The 23,307-nt window shown below is 37.7% G+C and overlaps 1 protein-coding gene across 1 annotated transcript in view; it reads left to right on the top strand.

The window, feature by feature from the left end:
* Positions 1 to 23,307, top strand: part of DOK6 (docking protein 6) — a 251,558-nt gene that overhangs the window by 161,802 nt on the left and 66,449 nt on the right. Inside the window, exon 6 of the mRNA XM_054191773.1 lies at positions 22,880 to 23,018. Coding sequence (XP_054047748.1) covers positions 22,880 to 23,018 — 139 coding nt within the window. The remainder of the gene's footprint in view (positions 1 to 22,879; positions 23,019 to 23,307) is intronic.

The following is a 23,307-nucleotide window of genomic DNA, read 5'->3' on the forward strand; positions in this document are numbered from 1 at the left end:
ATGGACTCAGATGTACAAAACTACTGTTCACTTATCTAATGAAATGTAATAACTGCACGATTGGGAGGATGTCTAAAATATGGGAGGAACAAACACAGATTCTTTTAAACTGCCAGTTTATTCTGTTTAGTTTTGCACTGAATTGTAATTCGTAAATATGTGTCTTTGCACTACCTATGAAGTTAGACCTGTCCTTATTTTATAATATTTAGTGAACCAATGAAAATAAATATTTCTTGCACAGTGATTTACTTAATCTCTGTTCTTCCCTATCCAAACTCTGCTGAGATTTCGGCAGAAGCATGGTTTTGTGTGGTTTGATTTGATGCTGGATGGAGAGATTCTCATTAGTTAAAGCACCTGATTAGGGCTAATCCCATGCAATCTATGCACCGATCAGAAAACAATAATTCACAATTCCATTAGTCACTACAGTAGCTTTGTACTGATTAATACTGTGCATCTAACGCAGTGAAAGGATCCCACAGTAATTCAGAGCACCGAAAGTAGGAGCCTAGCATTTACTTTTCCAGGAGCCAGGCTTTCCACCCGATCAACTTCAGATTGGCTTGGGGAGTTTTAATGTTGAATCATCAATGAGTCAACAGGATTTCCTTAATTTATCGACCTGCGTAATGTGTTCCAACACGCCATTTGCATTGAGTATTGAATATGTTGGAGACACTATGCTTAAGAATGCAGTTGGTCTGCATGAATGCATTTATTTCTCTTCAAACTTTTGGAACTGCTGCTCCATGAATCATAGAATCATAGAATCATAGAATCATAGAATTGCTGAGGTTGGAAGGGACCTTTAAGGTCATCGAGTCCAACCTTTAGCCTACCCTGACAAAAGCCACTTCTAAACCATGTCCCTAAGTGCCCCATCTACCCTTTTTTTAAACACCTCCAGGGATGGTGAATCCACCACCTCCCTGGGCAGCCTATTCCAATGTTTAATGACCCTTTCAGTGAAAAAATGTTTCCTAATATCCAATCTAAACCTCCCCTGACATAACTTGAACCCGTTTCCTCTCGTCCTATCACTTGTCACCAGGGAGAAGAGGTCAGCCCCCATCTCTCTACTAATGTGAACATTAGTCCTTGACTGTCTCTGATTTTAAGTCCCTGAAATGGGAAGCGTGCTCCTTGTAGAACTGCCCACATAACTGTCCAGATAAAGGTACTGTAAATTTGCACTGGATTAATTAATTATAGAATCATAGAATCATAGAATGGTTTGAGTTGGAAGGGACCTTGAAGATCATCTGGTTCCAACCCCCCTTGCTGTGGGCAGGGGCACCTTCCACTAGACCAGGTTGCTCCAAGCCCCATCCAGCCTGGCCTTGAACACTTCCAGGGATGAGGCTTCCGCAACTTCTCTGAGCAAACCTGTACCACTGTCTCATCATCCTCAGAGTAAAGAATTTCTTCCCAATATCTAATTAAATCTAACCTCTTTCAGTTTAAAACCATTGCCCCTTGTCCTATCACTACACTCCCTCATAAAAAGTCCCTCCCATCTTTCCTGTAGGCTCCCTTTAAGTACTGGAAGGCCGCTATGAGGTCTTCCCAGAGCATTCTCTTCTCCAGGCTGAACAAACCCAACTCTGTCAGCCTGTCTTCACAGGAGAGGTGCTCCAGCCCTCTGATCATCTTCATGGCTCTCCTCTAGACTCGCTCCAACAGGCCCATGTCCTTCTTATGTTGGAGGTCACAGAGCTGGATGCATTCCTCCAGGTGGGGTCTCACGACAGAGGAGCAGAGGGGCTGAATCACCTCCCTTGACCTGCTGGCTGTGCTTCTTTTGATGCAGACCACGATACAGTTGGTTTTCTGGGCTGCAAGCACACATTGCTGGCTCATGTTGAGCTTCTCATTCACCATCACCCCCAAGTCCTTCTCCTCAAGGCTGCTCTCAAGCCATTCTCTGCCCAGCCTGACTTTGTGCTTGGGATTGCCCTGACCCATGTGCAGGATCTTGCACTTGGCCTGGTTGAACTTCATGAGGTTGGTATGGGCCCACCTCTGAAGCCTGTCCAGGTCCCTCTGGATGGCATCCCTTCCCTCCAGCATGTTGACCTCACCACACAGCTTGGTGTCATTGGCAAACCTGCTGAGGATGCACTCAATCCCACTGTCCATGTGGCCGACAAAGATGTTGAACAACACTAGTTCCAGTACCGACCCCTGAGAAATGCCACTCATCACTGCTCGCCATTTGGACAACAAGACGTTGACCACAACTCTCTGAGTGTGACTACGCAGCTAATTCCTTATCTACCGAGTGGTCCTCTGTCAAATCCATATTTCTACAATTTAGAGACAAGGATGCTGTGTGGGACAGTGTCAAATGCCTTCCAGAAGTCCATTTTACACAATTGCATGCAATCTAATAAACATGCCAGAAAAGTAATAAAACAGGTACAGATGAAATATTTCATGGCCCAGATCAGGTGTGAAGACACTGTTTTCAGACTCCTGCCAAAGTTACAGGATTCATCTTGCTGATGTTATAAACCAAACAATCCATAACAAAGGTCATAAACAATGTTTTAACTTCACTCTCTGGAAACTGCAAAAGGCAGTTGTCCAAGCTTTCCTTTTAGCAAAAGAAGCTGGCTAAGGCACCTTTTTAGGAGCATGAGGAGACTCCTAAGAATTCGGAATTGTTTGTCATCTCTTGGGGGGAAGCACTGAGAAGAGTAAACACATATGACTCTGTTCCTTTTGAAATTTTCTTTCTTTTTTTTTTTTTTCTGCAATTCTGCCATTTACATTAAACAATATTTTCTATGTATGGAAGCTGTCTGGTCACATCAATTAAGTGCTGGCCAGAAGTATCCAAAAAAAAAAGCCAAAGTCAAGCTAAAGTCAAGTTAAGCAAGGTGAGAAAATACAATAAGGGGGCTGTGGAAGCCCCAGCCACACTTTGTCAAATACTGTTAAGTTTCCAGCTGAGTAGAGAGGTGGAGACGGTAGGTATGTTATTGGAGTTTTGAGAACAGAAGGAGCCACAAATCCATGACACGCTCCTTTTTCTGAAATATATTTTCTACTATTTTGTAGACAAGACATTGAAATTTAAAGTATTTCCAAATTTATTTGTGCTGTGCATTCAGAAAGACCCTTTGAACCACACTAAACTATTCCTTCTTTATTTGCCTTTGATTTTGTTTTCTTCTTCATCAGAGAAAATCTAATGAAATGTGGTATTTTCTGTCACTTCTAAGATCTGGAATCTGTTTCTTTGGTTGAGAAAATATTAAGCTCAGGCATTGCACAGTGGTGACATGAGAATTTCTTGGATTTTTTTCTTCCCTTTGTGCAACCCAAGACTGAGATACTAATTTTCTCAGTGGTAGATACACAGATGCTAGGGTTATCTGAAGCAGAAAGTTCAGTGTTTGCTTCAGGCACTACAACTGACTGAAATCTTTCATTTTTCTGTCAGTCCTCTGTGGCAATTTTTGGTGTTTAATGTGAAATGTATTAGTCAATTAACCATTAAAGTTAAGTTGGAGGAAATATCCTCTTTTTCCATTATGTGGGGAGAGGCCCCCTATGTATGTGCCTCATGAGACAGTTGTTCTGGGACTTCATACACTGATGTACATATCAACTCAGTTCTATACCTCCCTGAAGAGAAGCATTCAGTTCTTGATCTCTGGTGGATTATCTAAATTGCAGATAAAGTTTCACAGAATCATAGAATGGTTTGGTGTGGAAGGGACATTAAAGATCATCTAGGTCCAACCCCCCTGCCATGGGCAGGGACACCTTCCACTAGACCAGGTTGCTCCAAGCCTCATCCAGCCTGGCCTTGAACACTTCCAGGGATGGGGCAGCCACAGCTTCTCTGAGCAACCTGTACCACGGTCTCATCATCCTCAGAGATTTTTGTTCTCTGATCTTTGTTCTCAATAGAGAAATTCTCTATTGAGAATTTCTTCCCAATATCTAATCTAAATCTACCCTCTTTCAGTTTAAAGCCATTACATCTTGTCCTATCACGGCATGTCCTTGTAAAAGTCCCTCTCCAGCTTTCCCGTAGGCCCCCTTTAAGTACTGGAAGGCCGCTATGAGGTCTCCCCAGAGCCTTCTCTTCTCCAGGCTGAACAAACCCAACTCTGTCGGTCTGTCGTCATAGGAGAGGTACTCCAGCCCTCTGATCATCTTCATGGCTCTTCTCTGGACTCGCTCCAGCAGGTCCATGTCCTTCTTATGTTGGAGGCCACTCATGACTACTCACCATTTGACGTTGACCACAGCTCTGTGTGCTACTATCCAGCCAATTCCTTATCTACCGAGTGGTCCCTCTGTCAAATCCATATTTCACCAATTTAGAGTTAAGGATGTTGTGTGGGACAGTGTCACAAATCACAGAATCATAGAATGGTTCAGGTTAGAAGGGACCTTAAAGATCATCTAGTTCTAACCCCCCCAAAAAGCATTGTGTCAAATGCTTTACACAAGTCGAGGTAGATGACATCAGTTCCTTTTCCTTTTTCCACCAACACTATAAGCCCATCATAGAAGGCCACCATATTTGTCAGGCACAATTTTCCCTTAGTGAAGCCATGTTATAAATCATAAGCCTGTCACAGAATTTGTAAGTCATTTTGGGTTGAGCAGCACAATGCACTCATGTGCAGCTGCAGTAAATAGATTCATCATTCCACATAAAGATTACCTCAGAGCTATACAACACTTAATAGTTAAGTTTGTTAGGATCTTTTTCTTCTTTTACACCTTCCTAATATTTTCAAAAAGTCTAATTACCGGACATGAATTTTCTGTGATTTTGTTTTATCTGTTTTCTCACTGCCTCTTCTTTTCTTTCTTGTATTCTTTTCCCAAGCAGTATCTATTGCTAAAATCCGAAAATAACTCTAAAAAAAGAAACAGGAATCACTTGCATATATCCAGCTCCTTGTTTCTTCGTAATGACTTCGAAGTAATGATTTCTTTCTAATTTTAGGAGAAGTGGCATTTTTACCACTGAAAAGGTTTAATTAGTTCCTGGTATTTAGCAATGCCAAGGTTATACTGCGTTGTAATTGTAGTTCCATTCCTAGTTTTTTTCCGTTCCAACTTTATTCCAACTCTGAATTTGCCTCCTGCCAAATTCTTGACCTGGAATAAGTTCTGTGTTAGTCATCTGATTCACTTAAACCCTAGTTAAAAAGGAGCTGTGTGTTTAACTCATCTACAGGACTCTTACTCTGGTTTAGATCATGGTACCTAATCTAAGAACTCTTTTACTAGCGGAAACTAATATAGCTCATTGTAAGTGATTTATAAAGTGCTCATTGCATTTTCTCTCTGCCAAGGCTCCTCTCAGACTGCTCCAGTGTTGGTAAGCCAGAACGTATTCCACCAAAACTCACATACAATGAAATTCTCCACAGTATAACCTAATATGGCAAACAGAGAAAAGGGATTACATACAAGCTTCTTTATCCTAAATTTCTACTCCATTTTCTAAAATCTGCTGCTTTTTTTAGTCTCTGTTTTGACAATTCAGCCATCATATACACACCTACAAAACACTTTCCCCAACTGACAAAGAATGCCTGAGCCATTCCACTTTGCTGCAAAAACCCTAATTTTGATGAGAAAAACAATGACTTCTCACAAAAGACAATCTATCGGCAGAATAAAGTCGCCTTTATTAAGCTGTAATTTTTTCACAAATGGATTGGGAAGCCAGTGACTGCTAGGACAGAGAAGCAAGCTCCACAGATGAGGTTGTGTAGAATAGTAATGAACAAATATATAAATACTAAATTGATAGGAATGAGCATATCACTAATTCATTAATTCACCATTGTCTAAAAAATAAATTTCCTTATGAATTTGCACTAAATGAAACGTATGCAATTAGGAAAATAGTTACCTAAAGCTTGTCCAGTTAACACAAAAAAACATACAGCTCAGAAGGAAAGCCATAATCTCTGTGGTATTTGTAGAAGCGGCTTGTATTTGCATATTTTACAACCCAGAGCGTGCAGCGTGAGTTTTCAGGTGATCACTAGATATCCAATATCATTGGTATAATGCAAATGTTACAACGCTTTTTAATGAAATTGCTAGGAACGGTATTGTGTTTGCCTAATGTATTAGCAGACAGTATATTATGTTCCTTCTGATGATCCTGAGACAACATGAACTGTGCCCTTCGGTTCAAGTGCACAGTTTGCCTTCTCCCTTCGTAACTCGGTTGTATGTCATAATCAAAATAGTGCTTGTTTTAAAATATTTTGAGACCAGCTGCCACTTTGCTTTCAGATGGCTTTACATCCATGCTTGAGCCCAGAAGATTTTATGTTTACTTACCATATTCTAATTGTCCCTTTGTCATACATTTCTCTGCTGTAAGCTGTAAGCGTGCATTGTTAGATTGATATTCCTGATGCTGAATATGACTAATGAGGTTATTGCTGTGTAATCTATGAGTGGAGAAGAAGCAGACAAAATAACTCCTACATTCTTAATCCCATTAGGACGCACTTATTGTTTCAACTCTACGTTTTAACTTTTGAATTCCACAGTGGGCAATAGCAAAAATTAATCTTATATGGCACTTGTGAATGTCTTGGGATGCCCCAGCACCAGCTCCTTCTCTCCCCAAGAGTCATAATAACATTTAACCTTCTACCTCAAAATACAGGAGGACTGAAATATCTCAGATTTGGAAAGTAAAACAATAAAAAAGCCCCGTTTAAAATAAAAATCAACGGCAAAACTCAGAAACTCATATGTACAAAATGCTAATAAATTTTGTAATGCCCTTCATTTTTGATATGGATACATTTTACCATAAGAGCCAGAGTGTCTATTTTAGCACTTAAATACTGTTGCATCTCTCCCTCAGCAAGCCTATTTGCATAAGCTAATTAAAAATGCTGAAACTGGGCACCTAATTGTCTATACAGACAGTATGAGAGTGTTAAACACTTCACAAAGGGCAATACAGAAGGCCACGTTTTGCACAGAGAACCGGGAAGAATCCTAAGCACAAATAAATCCTCCTTTTCTCCAAAGCGTATGAATGTAGTTTCATCGATTGAGGAGGAGGTTTGAAGTATCCTCTATGCTGCGGCTGTGTACTGTACAAACGTAGAAGGAAGTAATCAAAATGCAAAGGCTGGAATTTGCACAACAAAAGAGCCTTGTTCATGAATATGTAGGAACCTGTGCAAACCTGGTTTGCACATACACACACGGAGCGTTGCAGAAGCACGGTTTTAAATATTTGTGGGCTTCAGTTGTTGTCAGGAACTGTGATTCCTCTGCTTCAGTTGGCACACGTGTTTATTCTAAAGGTCATTTTAGTGTCTGAACAGTTGTCTCTTGTACATCACATGTGAAAAACTGCAATGGAAGTTTTATTTTTCTCTGTCTTGGGACTTGATTATAGTGGAATCAAGTTGAGTATAGCATGACTGCCAGTTGCTACTCGTGAGCTTAGAAAGCTGCTTTAGCAGGCTGGTCTTGGAAGGTTTGCCTCATATCTGCCTAATTCCCCCTGTTCTTTCAGATAGTGTTAATTCATTGCTCTCACAAAGGCACAAACTCATTTCTAAAATATTTATTGTCATCTTTTTGTTTAACTGTACTAAAACGTAGCTTTTCTGGAGGATGAGAGTACCCAGTAACTTCTTTGCTTCCAAAAGAGGTCAATAGAGTCGTTTTGGCCTTTACTGTCAGTCAGAGATGTATAGCAGTTCCAGAAGTAATTCTGTATTCTGGATATAGTCATAGTGTGAGAGCAGAAACTCTAGTGTGGAAATTTCCATGGTGGTTGTTTTTTTTCAGTAGCTGTATTCTGGCTTTTCATTAGTAAGTTGAATGCCATTACCAACAGGGCTTTATATATATCTCTATATTATATATACATGTTTCCAAACATACTTACATATGTGATTTCAGTGCACCCAGGACTGTGTTGGAATATTTGAGTAACTGCGGACGTTACTAATATTTTAATAATTATTTTTTGTATTGCTGTAGTTTTTTACAAACCTTGGATGCAAAACTCAACAAATAATCATAAGGGTAAAGAATATTTTCATCCATTGACTTTAGTTAATTATTGATTTCATTAATTATGTTATTAATTAGAAAAAAAATCTTCTGTAAAAAACTATAGGTAAACAAACACAAGAAAATCATTTTGAAAGTAAATTAGTGAGTAGTTTGCCTTTATTTGCTTTTTGTGTGAAAATGATCTTTTTCTTTTTTTTTTTTAATCTTATGGCCATAAAAACCAGAGAATACCTAGGATATTTTGGTTCAAACCTTTAAAACATGCTAAAAAACTCTTATACGGATTCTTCACCACTTCTCAACAGCTTCACCCTTAACGAAATCCAAGTTACTTTTTGAGAATATTTGCTACTAAGGCAGATATACACACACACAAATATGTTTAAAGACATATATAAAATAATATAAAACGTGTTCTTCCCAAAATGGGTATGTAACTAAATAGGAAGACCTGAAAGAACTATCAAATTGACCATTCATGAGTAATTCCTTTAATTTTTTATATAGTGATGGGATATGCTGACTGAATACAAATCCACGTGATAAATTTCAGGTTTTGTTTTCACAAAGCATTTTGCTAAGGGGAAAACAAGTCTAATAATTGAAAACCATGTCACAGCCCTCTTAGCGTTATCATATATTATGCCCCCCTCAAGTCTTTTATTGCAACTAAATGTCCTCTCACTCTAATTTAAATTAACTAAAAACTATCAAAATATTGTCACATAAGGGAGATGGAGAGCACTTTACAGAAGGTGCTTGCTCAGTAGCATTCTGGAAAAGTCGGGCTATTTTTGAGGCGTTCTTGACTGGTCCAGCAGGCTTCTTTAATCTTCCGCTTATTTATAAGGTACTGAAGGAAGGTTTGTCCCTTAGCCCCTGTTAGAGGAAATGCTATTAGCTACTGTGTCCCTCCTAATAGTACTTCTTTGCTATCACGGTAAGTTATTACTATTATTGGACTATTAATAATGCTGTACTCTGTGGTGTGTGATTTATTTCTGCTGTGAGTAGTCATTTGTCACATATTTTCTAAAAAGCTTCCATCTTATTAGAAAGAGAGGAGGGAGAGGCAGCATCTAATGGAATCCCTCAGTCTCAGCAGCTCCAAACATCGTTTGATCTTTCTGACTTTATGGAATAAAACTCAGTACAGTGCTATAATTCACCGAGATGTTTCATCTACTTGATTATCCTGTCAGTGGCCAAAAAGTCAAATATAACATCGCACTCACATGGCTTTCTTGAACCAGCGCAACAGAACAGATTTTCACATTTTAATTATTTTTTTTTTTAATTCTCTGTCCAACGTGGAAAACATCTCTCCTTTAAAATGTTACTTTAAATGATCCCTGATACACTTTTTGAAAACAACATTTTGTGCTAAATGGCAGGAGAGATTTTATTTTCCTGAAAAGTGTGCTATTACGGCTGAAATTTCATGAAGCTGACTACAAAAGTAAATAAAAATTATCACTTATTGCAAAACTGCTTTTATTAGTATGCAGTATTTAAAAACTCATCAAAATTGAAACTGTCTGACCATAAGTATCATTTACTGTCAGGAATGGGACTGAAGGGCAGAAAACTTTATAGTCTAGGTGATGATTCAGCGGAAAACCCTGAAGTTCTTTCAGATGATGACTGAGGGTGCCAAACCTTTATTTAATGAAAGAACAGGTTGGTTCATCTATCTTTCTGGTGACTTACTTAGATAAGAGTACTGTCACTGCCACCAGAGAATAAAGAGTGACAGCAGCGATGCAAATCAACACTGGTCTGGGCAGGACCAGGGTGTGAGTGTGCTGAAGCTGTTTTGCACACACATCGGACGGCAAGTGGACCAGCCGGGTCCACTCAAGGGAGTGGTGAAACTCAAACTGAAAGGATTGGTGAAAATTGGAGGGAAGGTTTATTGGGGGGGGGACAGAATGGGCTAAGCACATGGAATAGGAGGAGATAGGAATGTGGTGATGAAATACATAGGCTGATATGACAAAAATAGATAGGGGGGGCTTCTGAGTAAAAGCGAAAGGTAGGTGGTTTTCTGGTGGAACACTGTAGCAGCTTTTGGAGTATGTGTAGCATTTTAGGAGCAACATCTAATCAGAAAGTGTGGAAGATCGGAGCAAAAAGTAGCAAGAAGAGGCTGGCCAGGATAAGTGCCTGTCATTAACAGATGTTAACAACACTATCTCAAATATTTTATTTCCCAGGTACTTTGCCTTTTTATGGAAGGCTTCTTTAAGCTCCATTGGACCAATTTCTCAGAGAGAAAAAAAAAAAAAAGAAAGATGAGTATAATTAGCTCTCGGCCTTAGAAGCGCAGATGAAATGGAGAGCAGCCAAGAAAAAAGTGTTCAGTGCATGTGGAAGTAGTGTCAAATAGCTGGTAAAAAGGACCATCAGAGAAATTAGAGCAGAAATAGTAATACACAGAAATAGAAATGTATATTAGCATTTATCTTGAGACTAATATTCTGTCTATGTTATGAAGGATACCTACAGCATGAGTATTCCAGAGTGAAAAAATGGGGAAATAATTAAAAAAAAACTTTTTAAAATGTTGCCTAGCATACTCAAAATGATTTTAATGTCATACATGAAATGGCCACAGACATGCCCAAGCTATTATGTGTAAATGTCCGGGGAAGGCATGGTCACCTTTTGCTGCACGAGAACCATGAATATCCATTATATATCATTCTGCACATAAGGCATTTTCACCCCTTCTCTTCTGACACCTATAGTGCTTCCCTTTTGGATAGGTACATATAAATGTTTGATGAAGCCAGGAGGTATTGCATCTATAGTTCATGGATTTTTTTAAACCTGGCATACAAAATCATGGAGAGAAGGGACTGACACATACCAGTGTTCAGAGCAGTTCCATGGCTGTTATAAATTTCTTATAAAAATATTACTAAGGCAGTGTAGAAGCCTTAACTCTGAAATATTGAACTAGAGGAGTAAGCTCCAGTGTAAATGTAGCTTGTCGGTGTTTTTTCACAGCGAAGGACGCTGGCTTTTTTCATTTTGCTTTCTAACAATGGCTCGAGTTCCCTGGGAAGAGAGCTGGCATGCTGTGCTTAAAAATTTTATGCATTAAAGAAGATGCATATCATACTTTTAGATTCTACTATCCCAAATTTGTTTTGCAGTCTTTGTTTTTCCACTTTTCTGGTGGACTTGCCAAGGTGTGTTTCTTGCCAATTAGTAGCATCTTGTGCTATGCAGAAAACTGGTCTGAGGGAATATTTGCCCAGAATAGATGGTGACACATACCTACAATGGTGACAGTTCTTGACATTCTTACTTAAACCTTTTTGTTTTAAGCAATATCCTCACTAAAGATAGGATGAAACATGTCTTTATCCAGTACGGCATCAGTAGTTTCACACAGCAGTCATAGCAGATATTCAACTAAGAGAACCTAATCAGCATAACTGATTGCTGTTAATCAGAGGTGGAAATACACATTTATCAGAACATCAGAAAATGGTTAGCTGTTGCATCCCTTGAAGTTTTAGAAAGAAGATTATACGAGGTATGAGATATTCTAAGAAAATATGCAGGGAGCCCAAGTATGTAACTATAAAATAAATACTGCTTTCTGCTTAATTTTCATACTTTTGTATGATTTTTCTGTCCTTTTTCTGCATGATTTGATATATTTGAATCTTTGAGATGATTTTCTTTTGCAGGACTCTCTGTTTGTTTCTTCGGATTTACACTTCTTTTATCCACTTGTACCTTTTTCTGCCTGTTTCCTTGTGTAATTGAAAGGAGTGTTGTCTTTTATGTAGTAGAATTTTACAAAAAAGTATTTTGCGTGTTCTCAGGCCCTTATCAAGTTGCTACTTAGCTGCACACAGACTACAATTGATTTGAGCTATCAGGCAAATGAGAAGTCCTTATAGAGAGTTTTCCCACTGCTGGAAGCACTAACACACAGAGTTGGAGTCAGAGATGCCAGGTGAATGCAGTGAGAGCTGTTTGATCCATAAGAGAATTGCTGCTGTTTGCTATTGAGAGAACAGGGAAAATCTGTCTACTTCACTTCTGTCTGGCTTATATCAAAGAGGAAAAGTTGAAGCAAGTGGGAGGGAAGGCATGTTTCCTCTCTAAAGTAAATACCAGGTGTAGAAAATTGGTGGAAGTTCAATGAACGTTTTATACTTGTGGTGGAGGCTGTACGTTTTCTGTAATTATTTTTTGATGTTATTATTGCCCATCCAGTTTACCACCGAAGGCATTATTTGACCGCTTGTGTCTGTATGCATCTCTAGTTAAAGTTCAGACCAGAAATGTGGCCTTCAGCTGAGTTCTACTGTTGTTACTGTCAGCACCTGAGAAATACAGGTTTTCTTTTAAACAGTTCCCTGCCTTGTCTCATCTCTGGTGCTTTTCTCTGTCCCAGGGGTTGCTGCTGTGGCAGGCTGCTCCCAAACTGGAGTTGACAATCTGCCAGTTTTGAGATTAGTGTTGATGAGTCCTTGGATATCATTAGCATATGTTAATTACTCATTAGTGTATGTACATAGCATGGTGAGTGTCTCTGAACTAACCCTACGTGCCCATAATATTTGCATATGACTTTCTGAAAATTCCTCTGTGGCCACAGTGGTCAAAGCAGTAGCTCTCATACCTCGAAGATGGAGAGTGACATTGAAAGAAGACAGCAGTGCTTAAATGCCCATCACGATAAAGTCATAGCGTACTGAAAGTTTCAGAGAGCGGCAAATGCTTTAAGTGGCCAAAAGTATTATTGATGGTGCATTTAAAAGGGGAGGGGAGGTGGGGAACACTTGAAATGCTCCATTTTGAAGTAGTCAAAAATTCAAACTCCTCAACATAGAGTGCGCAGTGTGTTCTCTTCATCATTTCTTTGCACTTTGTGTGTCCTGCTTTTAAAAAGAGAGAACGCAGCATTAATTTTCCATAAACTGGTAAAACAGATGTTTTAAATACACATTATAATTAAGTGTGACTAATTAGCTTTTTTTTCTTGGTTCTATGGTTCTAAACCTGGCTCTCTGTTAGTTCCTTAATAATTTTTACCTCTATTGTCTTGATATTATTTGTCCATCAAAAAATGTTAATTGTGTTAATTCACTCCTGTTCAGCCCTCCAGAAATTTTACCTCCTCTCCTTAGGTGGCTATGTTCTTATACTTTGATCAAAATGCGGGAAATATCTGTTTCCTAGGCAGGAGATCAACGGCACAAACACAGTATCTGTCTGAGTCCTGGTAGGGGCAGCGCGTTTCCAACAGCATTCAATACATGGATGAGAGGTTATTGAGGCATTATAGGACAAATCCTCTTGCAGATCTTTTCAAATGTGGTCCTATGGTAAATTCTTATTATCGTATTTGTTGGCATGTGCAGATGCAAAACTCATTTTTATTAATTCTTTTTAGCTTAACTTTTAGATTAAGTATGATCAATTACTCCAAATATTGTTGGCACCTCTACAATAGTGTCCCGTGTCATAGCTTTTGAGCACCCCAAGTTCCTCAAAGATGAAGTAAAATCAACAATTATACCTATGCATATGAGTTCCTTGGCTGTTACTGTGCTAACATCTGTTAACTGGCAGATGCCTTCTTCTTACAAAACTCGTTACTTCCTGAGAGAACATGGGTAAGTTCAGAATTGTGTCACATTGTGTTCAGAATGAATTCAGACTCTAGTGAGTATCATCTAAGAGGATTTCTATCTGCAACACCCTGGGCAAGGAGTAGTCCCAAACATAACAGTGACTTTAGGGCTCCAAAAGTTAAAAAAAAGAAGAAAATAAATATACTGGGACACTAGGTTTTATTGCTTCTGTTGCAGGAAGTAGTGATGCACTGCCACAGGGCTCCTGTATTATTGCACTGTCATTGATTTTAACCAGTAATGGCCTTATTTGGGTTTTATGTCTAAGATTTTTGTATTTGTCAAAGTCAACGGTATTCATGTAGATTAATTTTGCTTCACCTGTGTTCTGCTGCTAAAGACAGTGAGAAGAACTGTATAATATTGTTATGGGATGTGTTTGTCTTCATTGGGGAATAATAGCTCTTAACAGGGTGGCAGAATTCCTGTAGCAAATATCTGTATTTGAATATGATCCCAGCTTCCAGGACTTGGAACTTATATCCCTCTCATTCAAAAATGAGATGAAAAATAATAGCCAAACCATGATGAGTGAAAAGGTTTAATCAAAAAAATTTAGCTGTTTGTAGTCTTTGCCGTCTCTTTATTTTTTCTCAGGCCAATGTTTTCCATTGGTCTGTTCGTTGTACAGCCAACCGTAACTGCTGCTTCTGTGCTAAAATGATAGTAGTAATACATGAGTTCTTGGTTTATCTTACATGGAACTGGTAAGAATAGATACTTGTCCAAGACACTGTAAAATAGTGCCTCCCCATTATCAACAAGACCTGAGCTTTAAAAACTAACAGAAGTAATTATCTAACAACATTTTCATGTTTGCTCTATTACTTAAACTGTCAAAAATGCAAATGTCTTGTGTATTTAAGAAAATGTCAACAATTGGTTTTATTATCTTCTCTTTGTTTGTGATAAATTCCTTTTTTGTGTAATATATGTGATTTATTTCTTTTTTAGAGAAAATGTTAAGCGGTCAAAAGTCTCCATAAAGTGGGTTGTTTTGCGTATACATATGCATTAATTACCTAGACTGATTTCTTAAATAATATGAACTAAATACTGACACAAGAGGGTAATTTTCATGTGCAACCTAGAATCTTTCTTACTTAGAGGTGATAAAGCACAATCAGCACAATTCAGTCTTCCCCATCAAAATGTCTAGGTCATGTTTTATGAAACTAGTTTATAAGCAAGAAGAGACAAAAAATGCAGTTACAGTCATAGTAAGGTATTTGGGATTCAGCTTCTTAGACTCCAGAATATCGCTTCTCTTATTGACTATAGTTTTGTTTCTAGGGTCTAGGAAATAGAAAACAGAGCCTATGCACAGCATATTTGCTGTTATGTGTATTTCATAATTACAAGTCAATCGTCATGTTCTACCTTTTATGCATTACTTCAATAAAGCCAGATTTTCTGCTTTTTATACTGTAACTAGCATTTAGAATGGGGTACTATCTTTAACTCTTCGGTGCTAGTTACATTTATTCGAATATATCAAAGTAATTAATATAAATAAGAACTTTTTAATGAGAATAGATGGGAAAGCTTGGTAGCTGCCAAATAGAAGTGGTCTGAAGCAAGTCCCAGACAGAATCCTCCTTCTTATCAAAACTGAACCTCGGGAAAAAAACTAAAATACAATTTTTTCCACTGTGTCTTGTGATGGACAGGGATAAACCCAGGGGAAATGAATTACAGTGCTAGTGGACAATCATTGATAAAGTCCAGAGGAAGACACAGCCTGCTTTCTGCACTTCCTTAAGCACAAAGTGGAAAGCATCTGACATGCAGGAATGGGTTAGTGTACCTGAAGTTTTAGTAGTGTGCTATATGTCCCACTAGTCTAAATGTGCTATCACACAGGGCAGCACAGAGACAGCCTTGTGTGTAGGCAACACAGGCAACGAGAAGAAAAAATATCCCAACAGGCATAATTACCACTAGTACTGCACAGAGATCTCTCCCATCTGACAAAACAAATAAAAAACATGTTTTCATGAGAAAATTTTTGTTTATATTATATTATACCACTTAAGTGGTTGTTTGGTTTAGGCAGAAAAAGAAATAATCTTATCATGAAAAAAATACTATTCTCACAAAAAATCTCCCTTTTAAAGGGAAAATTTGTAGAGTAATGCATCTCTGTTCAGAAAGACTAGCATTCATCTGACTAGCACATAAGAGTTTTGTTACCGCATCTGCGTATAATATCTTAAAAAGATGTACAACTATCACTTGGATAGTATTAAGGTCCTCTAGGAAATATTGGAGCAGGTCTGCTGAATTCCTCTGATGAAATCCCACTTACCTGGGAGCAAATCATCACTCATTTCCACTCCATCTCCGAGCATTTTACTTCTCAGAATTGCGAAATGTTGCCGTAAATGATCTTATTAGGAAAGCTGCTTTGATGGCATGAGGGATTCTTTAGTTCTTTTAGTTGAAAATGCTGAGGGTGACTCAAGAAATACAAGATCTGCCCTTGAACAAATCTTCAGGGCTAAGCCCCATGATCAAGTTACTGAGCCATATCAGACGTGTGGTAATATTCCATGTTCCCTGTATTAACTCAGGCCAAATTCAAGGAGATTCCACATGAGAGCAAGCTAATTTAAGATTAAACACTGCTATCTGTATCTCATGAGCACGTGAAAGAATGGTGGAAAGTTACCCACCTCAGCTGATGAGCAACAATATGACAATAAATATGACGGAGGAATGTCTATAGTCAGCAATTAGTAGATATCATGCATAATAACTTTTACTTTTTCGTGTTGTATATTCTTGCCAGTAAATAACCATCATTAAGGGGGGCAAGCGGGTGCCTCATATATCAGATTATTTTAATTATTTGCTTCTCAGATCATAAAATTGCCAGGATACCCATTTGACACTTTGGATAAAACTCTGAAATGCTGACGGCAAAGCATGGCAATCTAACTCGTTGATCACATAGGGTATGAGTAAAAGGCAACACACAGAATATTTAGAGAGTCTATGTCTTGTTGTTCTGGATGTTGCCCTTTATATTGTTGCTGTGCTTCATGCTAGCAATCTTCATGTCCCTTTCACAGATTTTTCATAGGACATTTCCCCTGCTTTTTCCGACCTTGTCCCAACTTTAGGTATTTCTAACCACATCTGCTGTCGTACCTCTATACCTGAATTAATTAGACTTTGTGCACATTTACCATTAATTGTCTTATCTCTGTTTTACCCGTAGATGTTTTCTAGATCCCATACATATCCTATCTATGTAGTTGCCTTTCTTCTTATTGAGTCCCCCACCAAATGTATCCCTTTTTTCCCTGCTTTATTGTAAGTTAGGATTCTTACCAACATTTTCTTACTTCTTCCTCTGTTTTTCTACCCTTTCAACATAGAAGTTGACTTACAATTTTATAAAAATGTACATAGTTTATTTTACAGTTGTTTTGATAAGTATTCCTGGGTATAAATGTAGGTTTTTATCTAAATATGCCCCAACCACAAAGAGCTTATTTGCTTTCCTTGCTTTTTTTTTCATTTTCTCAGAAAAGAACAACTTTGGGAGGAAGCAAGCCAGCCTGTGTTGAAGGCTGGAATGAGCGAAGAATTTGGACCCTCAGGGGAGCTTTGCATTCATTTTATAGTGAGGTCTACTGGTTAGCTAGCCTGTCTTTAGTGTATGCTGTGTGTAACGTCCTTGCACACAAAGAACAAACAGGATTTCTGTCAAAATGGCTTAGCTCAAGATGAGATAACAACAAACAAGGAAAGAACAAAAGTTAGATATCCACAAGAGAGATAGTGTTTGCGTGTCTCCACTGATAATCTAATTAAACTGGAGACAAAATTGCTAGTTTCCACCACTTTTGAGAAAATCAAAGCTGTAGCAACACAAGAAATAAGTGTCTCAGTTCAGAGTTAAATATTGCATACCAACTAGCTGTTTCCTGACTGACAGCCACAGCTTCAAGGCTTTAAAGAAAGGGCATCTTTTTTTTACTGCTCATCTTGTGACAGTAACAGGTCTGGTCCCATATGTGGCATCTGACTACCTTCTTTAGCATACAGGAAATAAGCACTAGATAACTTTATTTCTGGGCCTTGAAGTGCCTGAGTAAAGAGCTTCACTGTTTAAAGGAAATCATTTTTCACACATCAGGTGTGGACTATGCAACAGCATAGTTACCAGTTTGGTACTGGTAACTTTTAGGACTCTGCTACTGGACAATACCTATTAATGATCTGTTCTTATTTAAAAATTTAAAGTCCTTCTTTTTTAAGAACAATAAATGCCAACATGGGGTAGTAGTTATTTCTTCTATATTAGTTATTAATAGCTATAGTTATTCATAATAATTAGTTATTAATAGCAAAAGGGGTTTATGATATTTTTCACTGCCTATTTGAGGAAGTTTACCTTTTTTAGTTATTTGTATGTAGTTTTATATACTTTTGAGTAATTAATTTACAAATCAGCCATTATTTCTTTAATGTCAAGTTATTTGTGGGTAAAAAGAAATCATTCAAATCCTCTGAAAAATAGGTTTAACTATATGAAGAACTAAAAATTTTTGTTACAGTTATAATTTATGCTTTATTTTAAAACAAGGACTTAGTAGCAAATAATGTTTCTAAGCTTCTGAGTTTTCAGATAACCTTCATTTTTGTGCAAATGTATTTTACCCTTAACTGAAGGAGTGAAGTGAAGCTGAGATGTCAAATTCTTGTCCTCTCATGCAGTTGCTGAATATTGCACAGTTTATTAAACAGTTTAGAATTTCAAACATGACATGAGACCATGAACCTCTATTTGTGAAAAAGTACCATTTGTAAATGGTGGTCAAGTCAAGTCAATAAAGTTTCCTTTTTGAAGGGAATTCTGCAAGGTTAATATATAGTGTTGATTCTGCTCTAAAAAGACTGAAGTTACTGTAGTGAGCAGAGGCAGTGGGGAACCATTGTGTGAATTTGGGAAATGTTGCACAAAAACCTGGCAATACTGGTGGGATAATCTCTTTGACTTGAACAGAAGCCTTTGAGTAAAAGCAAGAACTTTCACTGTTGGTCTCTGAACCCAGTTTGTCCCAGGCCACAAGCTTAGCTCTCACCTTCTCCTTATTCCTTCCCCCGGCTCTTGTAACAATGATGGTTGTGAAAAGCTCTGGCAGTATTTTAAGAAGTAAAAAAAAAAAAAAAAAAAATTATTTGCAACATTCTTTATCTACTGGTTTCATTATCTGCACAGTTATATCATTCTATAATAATACAGAAAAAATGCACTTTCCTATTTCAGTCAAAGCACTTCATACATTTTAATGCATTGAATCCTTAAATATCCTAAAGCACAGGTTAATGACATCCCTGTTTTAAAGTTGGAAAACACAGAAATAGAGAAGCTAACGTCAGCATTTTTCAAGCATCCACAGACTGTTAAGCCTCTTGTCAAAAAATTGAAATATACAAAATCAGTGAAATTTTTTTTTACAGTGAAGGTCATACTGAGTTGTTTGGGCTGCAGTGCATGACTTTGGCAGTATTGGGAAAAGAAGCAGCCCACACCTTTGTTCTGCCTTTTCTAGGATTCTAGGAAATGTAAAAGTTATGGAGTTTTTACTAAGTTGACGTAAAATTATTGTCACATTTTTCTTTATTAAGTATCAAAAATGCAGAAAAACATTTTGCAGAAAATGAAAAAGTCATAGTTATGACAAGTTTTGATCTAAATTTTGGAAAAGGTCATTTTCATTTTAAAAGGTTGGAAAAAACATAGATTTTTTTTTTTAAAGGTTTTGGGAAAAGTTGCAACCAGCAATTATTTGATTGATTTTAAAATATAATTCATAGTAACCAAAAAAGAATGCAACAACCATGTGTGCTTTGAACACAGAGAACTTTGAATTTACCCACAGTTATTTCACTTTCAGTTGTAATAAAGCAACACATTAACAATGCTAAACCTGAGACAGTAGCTTTAAATGAATAGTTATCTGGCATCTAGTAGAGGTTGTAAAGAAAACAGTTTATTTTTTCTGCTGACTGTGTTTGGACTGTAAATAGAATGAGAAGTGTGTTTCAGCTCGTGGGCTTGTCCATTCCCGTTGGCCAGATAAGTAAAGATCCTCTGTTTGTTCGGCAAAACTCTTAAGCTTAGGAGAGCACATGTACCCCTTTCCCTGTCCCCATGTTCATCGTACCTAGGAGTGGTTCTAACTAGCCCTAAAACATGCTACTGCTCTTGGTGGCATAACTAGAATAGAATTGAAACTGGAGAAGGGGAAGGGGAAGGGGAAGGCAAGGCAAGGCAAGGCAAGGGAAAAGGTCTAAACTCAAGATTTTCACCTGAGTAAAGCAATAACATCTTGAGGATCTGAACAGGAAAACTTCACTATGGCAAAGGGGTTCATCTCCAGATGAACTAATAAGTTTAGATGGAAGAAAGAAAGTTTTATTGTAACAATTTATGCTTTTACAGAACTCAGATGTGCCAGGTACTGATTGCTTTATTCTTGTGGCCTTCAAATCCTGTTAAACTTCAAAGCCAGTTAGGGGTATTCAGCACTGTTAAAAATGATGCCCGTAATTCTCCTCCACCTACAGTTTTGAGCGGCTGTCCACATATGATCCATCATTAGGCAGGGAAGCCCACAATCCGGATGCTGGGAGGCTGCCATCAATGACTCTCCAGTGTCGGCATAACATGTCTGCCACAGTCACCCATTGCAGTTGGGAAGCAGGGCCCCACGGTGCCGTCCTGTGCAATGGTTGAGGTGCCGCAGCGGTGCCACATCCCGCACGATTGCCTCCACCCAGGGCTCTCAGGGGCAGTACAGACCCTGACCTGATCAGCAGCAATGGTGTCTAGGTTTTGCATGGTCAAAACAAGCAGCTTAACTCCTGAACCTTAATCACGCCCCGTTGCCTGCTTCCTTGTTTTTATCCCTGGAGGATTTTTCATCCTCTGAAACTAACAAAAAGATCATATTTTGCTTCAGTTTCTGAAACCTCGTCATTTTTTCCAGACTTTCCATTTCACGGTGTTTGAATTTTATTAAGATCTCTTTACACAAAAGCAGAGTACCAGCTATATGATGCCCTGAGGGATCTGAAAGGCTGTTGCCATAATGTTGCAAAACTCTGGGGATGTTTTATTTCTACCAGAAGCTCTTTGGAGAACTATGGCAAAGGATATAAAATATCTTAAATGTTTACAGCAGGGATCTTGATCTCTGTTGGAATTTAATTCAAAGGCTTTTTAATCTATTAATTGGCACACCACATTAATACTGACCAAATAATACCTGTCTACAAAGTGGATTGTGTATTCTTTACATCTTGAGATGGGGAAGACATTTTTATTCCAGAATTATGGGTAATATCCATGCAGACAATACCGTGAATCATCTATTCTTAAGACTATGACTTTCTTTTCAACACCTCAGTTGATCATAACTAAGTATATTCACCACGTATTTTCCAGAAGCACCCCTGTTTTATCTGTTTCTGCCTCCTTTCAGTTCTTCCCAAACACAGCCATGCAGAAGTTAACGCTCATGAAAGCACGTGTCCTCCAGTGAATAGGCAAAGCTTTTTTAAGTGTTAAGGTTTTATTTTCACTGGTCAGCCTTGAAATCAAAAGCAACTGCTGAATTCTCAGCAGTCTCTTATATGGCACAATAGTCCTGTTCAGATGAGTTTTGAAATAAAACTGTGTAGGAAGCTCTCTTCTAATTTCACAAAAAGATGTCTCATGAAAAAAATTATTCCATTTTCAAAAAGCTGTAATATAATAGTGTGTGTGTGCATGCATGTAACACAGAAGGAGAAATATTTAAATGATTATTTTATTCAAACAATATAGATCTATAAGTTCATTTGATGGGAAAACAGTTTATAAAATTTGATATATGAATAATCTTACAGAATCTGGGATGCAAAATCTAAAGATACTGATATTTAAAAACCTGTTAGAATGTTAGACTATTCAGGACACCTTTTTCTAAAACACTTTGCAATTCTTTATGCCTCAGGCTTTCGGGGGCCATGCTGAAAGTGCTGGGATATTAAAAAAAATAGATGTCATAATTATAATATAAACAACCAAAACATTAAAGGAATCTGGTATTTTAAGGCAAATCGAAATCTTTCTGTTGTTGAAGGCTGTTATGCATCAGTGACTCAAGTCAACAATATTCTATCATAGATAACTGAAAATCTTTACAGGAAGTATCAGACCAAATAAAAATGATTTTTTAATTCCATTTCTAAAATTGCAAGAAGTCTATAAAAACACAGAAATCAGACACTGATAACATAATGGAACTACTAATATAAATATGTCGAAATGCACCACTGTTTAACACCATATATATACTTAAAGTAATGGCCACTCAATGATCTAACGTTGTTGTCTACTCCCATTTTCTACATTTCCCTGCCCTCTTTGTTGTTGCATTTACCGTGGACCACTCTTCTTCCTCAGAATAATGCTACAGAGATATTACAGATAAGGATAAGAGCAGTTGCTCTCTCAAAAGAAGAAAGTTAATTTTATTTCTGGTGTTTTTTTTCACAATTTAATCTTCTTATACTATAGAAATAGTGTTCCTATTGTCAAATAGAGTGAACGGCTTTTATAATTATCAAGATAGCTTTAGACACTGCCTCACATGAATGTACTAACAGGGACAGTTATAAATTAACCCTCTTAATGCTGTCTTTCAATAGAGCTTCTTTGTAGTGATTAACAATAGTATCCTTTTTAATTGGTCAATGTTCTCTTAAAATGTCAACTTTTCAAAGTCATGATGTGCTATGTACTTCTGGCATCATTTGGTTGAGAGAATTAAATTAATCTCCCACTTACCAGTGCAGACATTTGAAACAATGCCGAAAATAGCTGACTGTATTACCTCAAGTTTTTATTCTATGATAAAACTTCTTTTTCACTATCCAGATGATGATTAAAACTGAATTTAAAGGTTATGTTCATGAAGTTCTGCACATATCTTTGAATATGTCTCTCTCCAATGGTAAAAATAACTGCCGATGTTCGGAATTCCAGAGTTTAACTACAAAAGTTGGCATTTTCTGCAAGGTGTGCACTTTTTATAACAGTAAGATACAAATTACACAGTACTCATTTTTTTTCCTTCCGTTCTGTTTAAATCTCACTGCAGGATGTGTGACACAGGAGAAGGGCTGTTCACCTTTCAGACACGAGAAGGAGAAATGATATATCAGAAAGTCCATTCTGCAACACTGGCGATAGCAGAGCAACATGAAAGATTAATGATGGAGATGGAGCAGAAGGCACGGGTAAGTTCCTTTCACAAAAATCTTTACATTTATAAAAATTAGTAATGAACAAAGGAAGTATGGAGTAATAACAGCCCATGGATTCAACCGTAATGATGGTATTAGTTCTGTGGCTAAGACAAAACAGACTTTTGGATTTATATATTTTCATGGTCAGGGATTTTCAGCATGTGCTGTACAATGCTCTATTGTTGGTGTCCTTTTGGAATGGTTGGTACCGTTAAATGCTGGATCTATGGTTACCTTCTTGAAAATTGTGGCTCTGCTACTTAAAGATTAGTCCGTTAGC

Source organism: Rissa tridactyla, chromosome 2 (genome assembly GCF_028500815.1).
Source record: "Rissa tridactyla isolate bRisTri1 chromosome 2, bRisTri1.patW.cur.20221130, whole genome shotgun sequence".
Classification (NCBI taxonomy): Eukaryota; Metazoa; Chordata; class Aves; order Charadriiformes; family Laridae; genus Rissa; species Rissa tridactyla.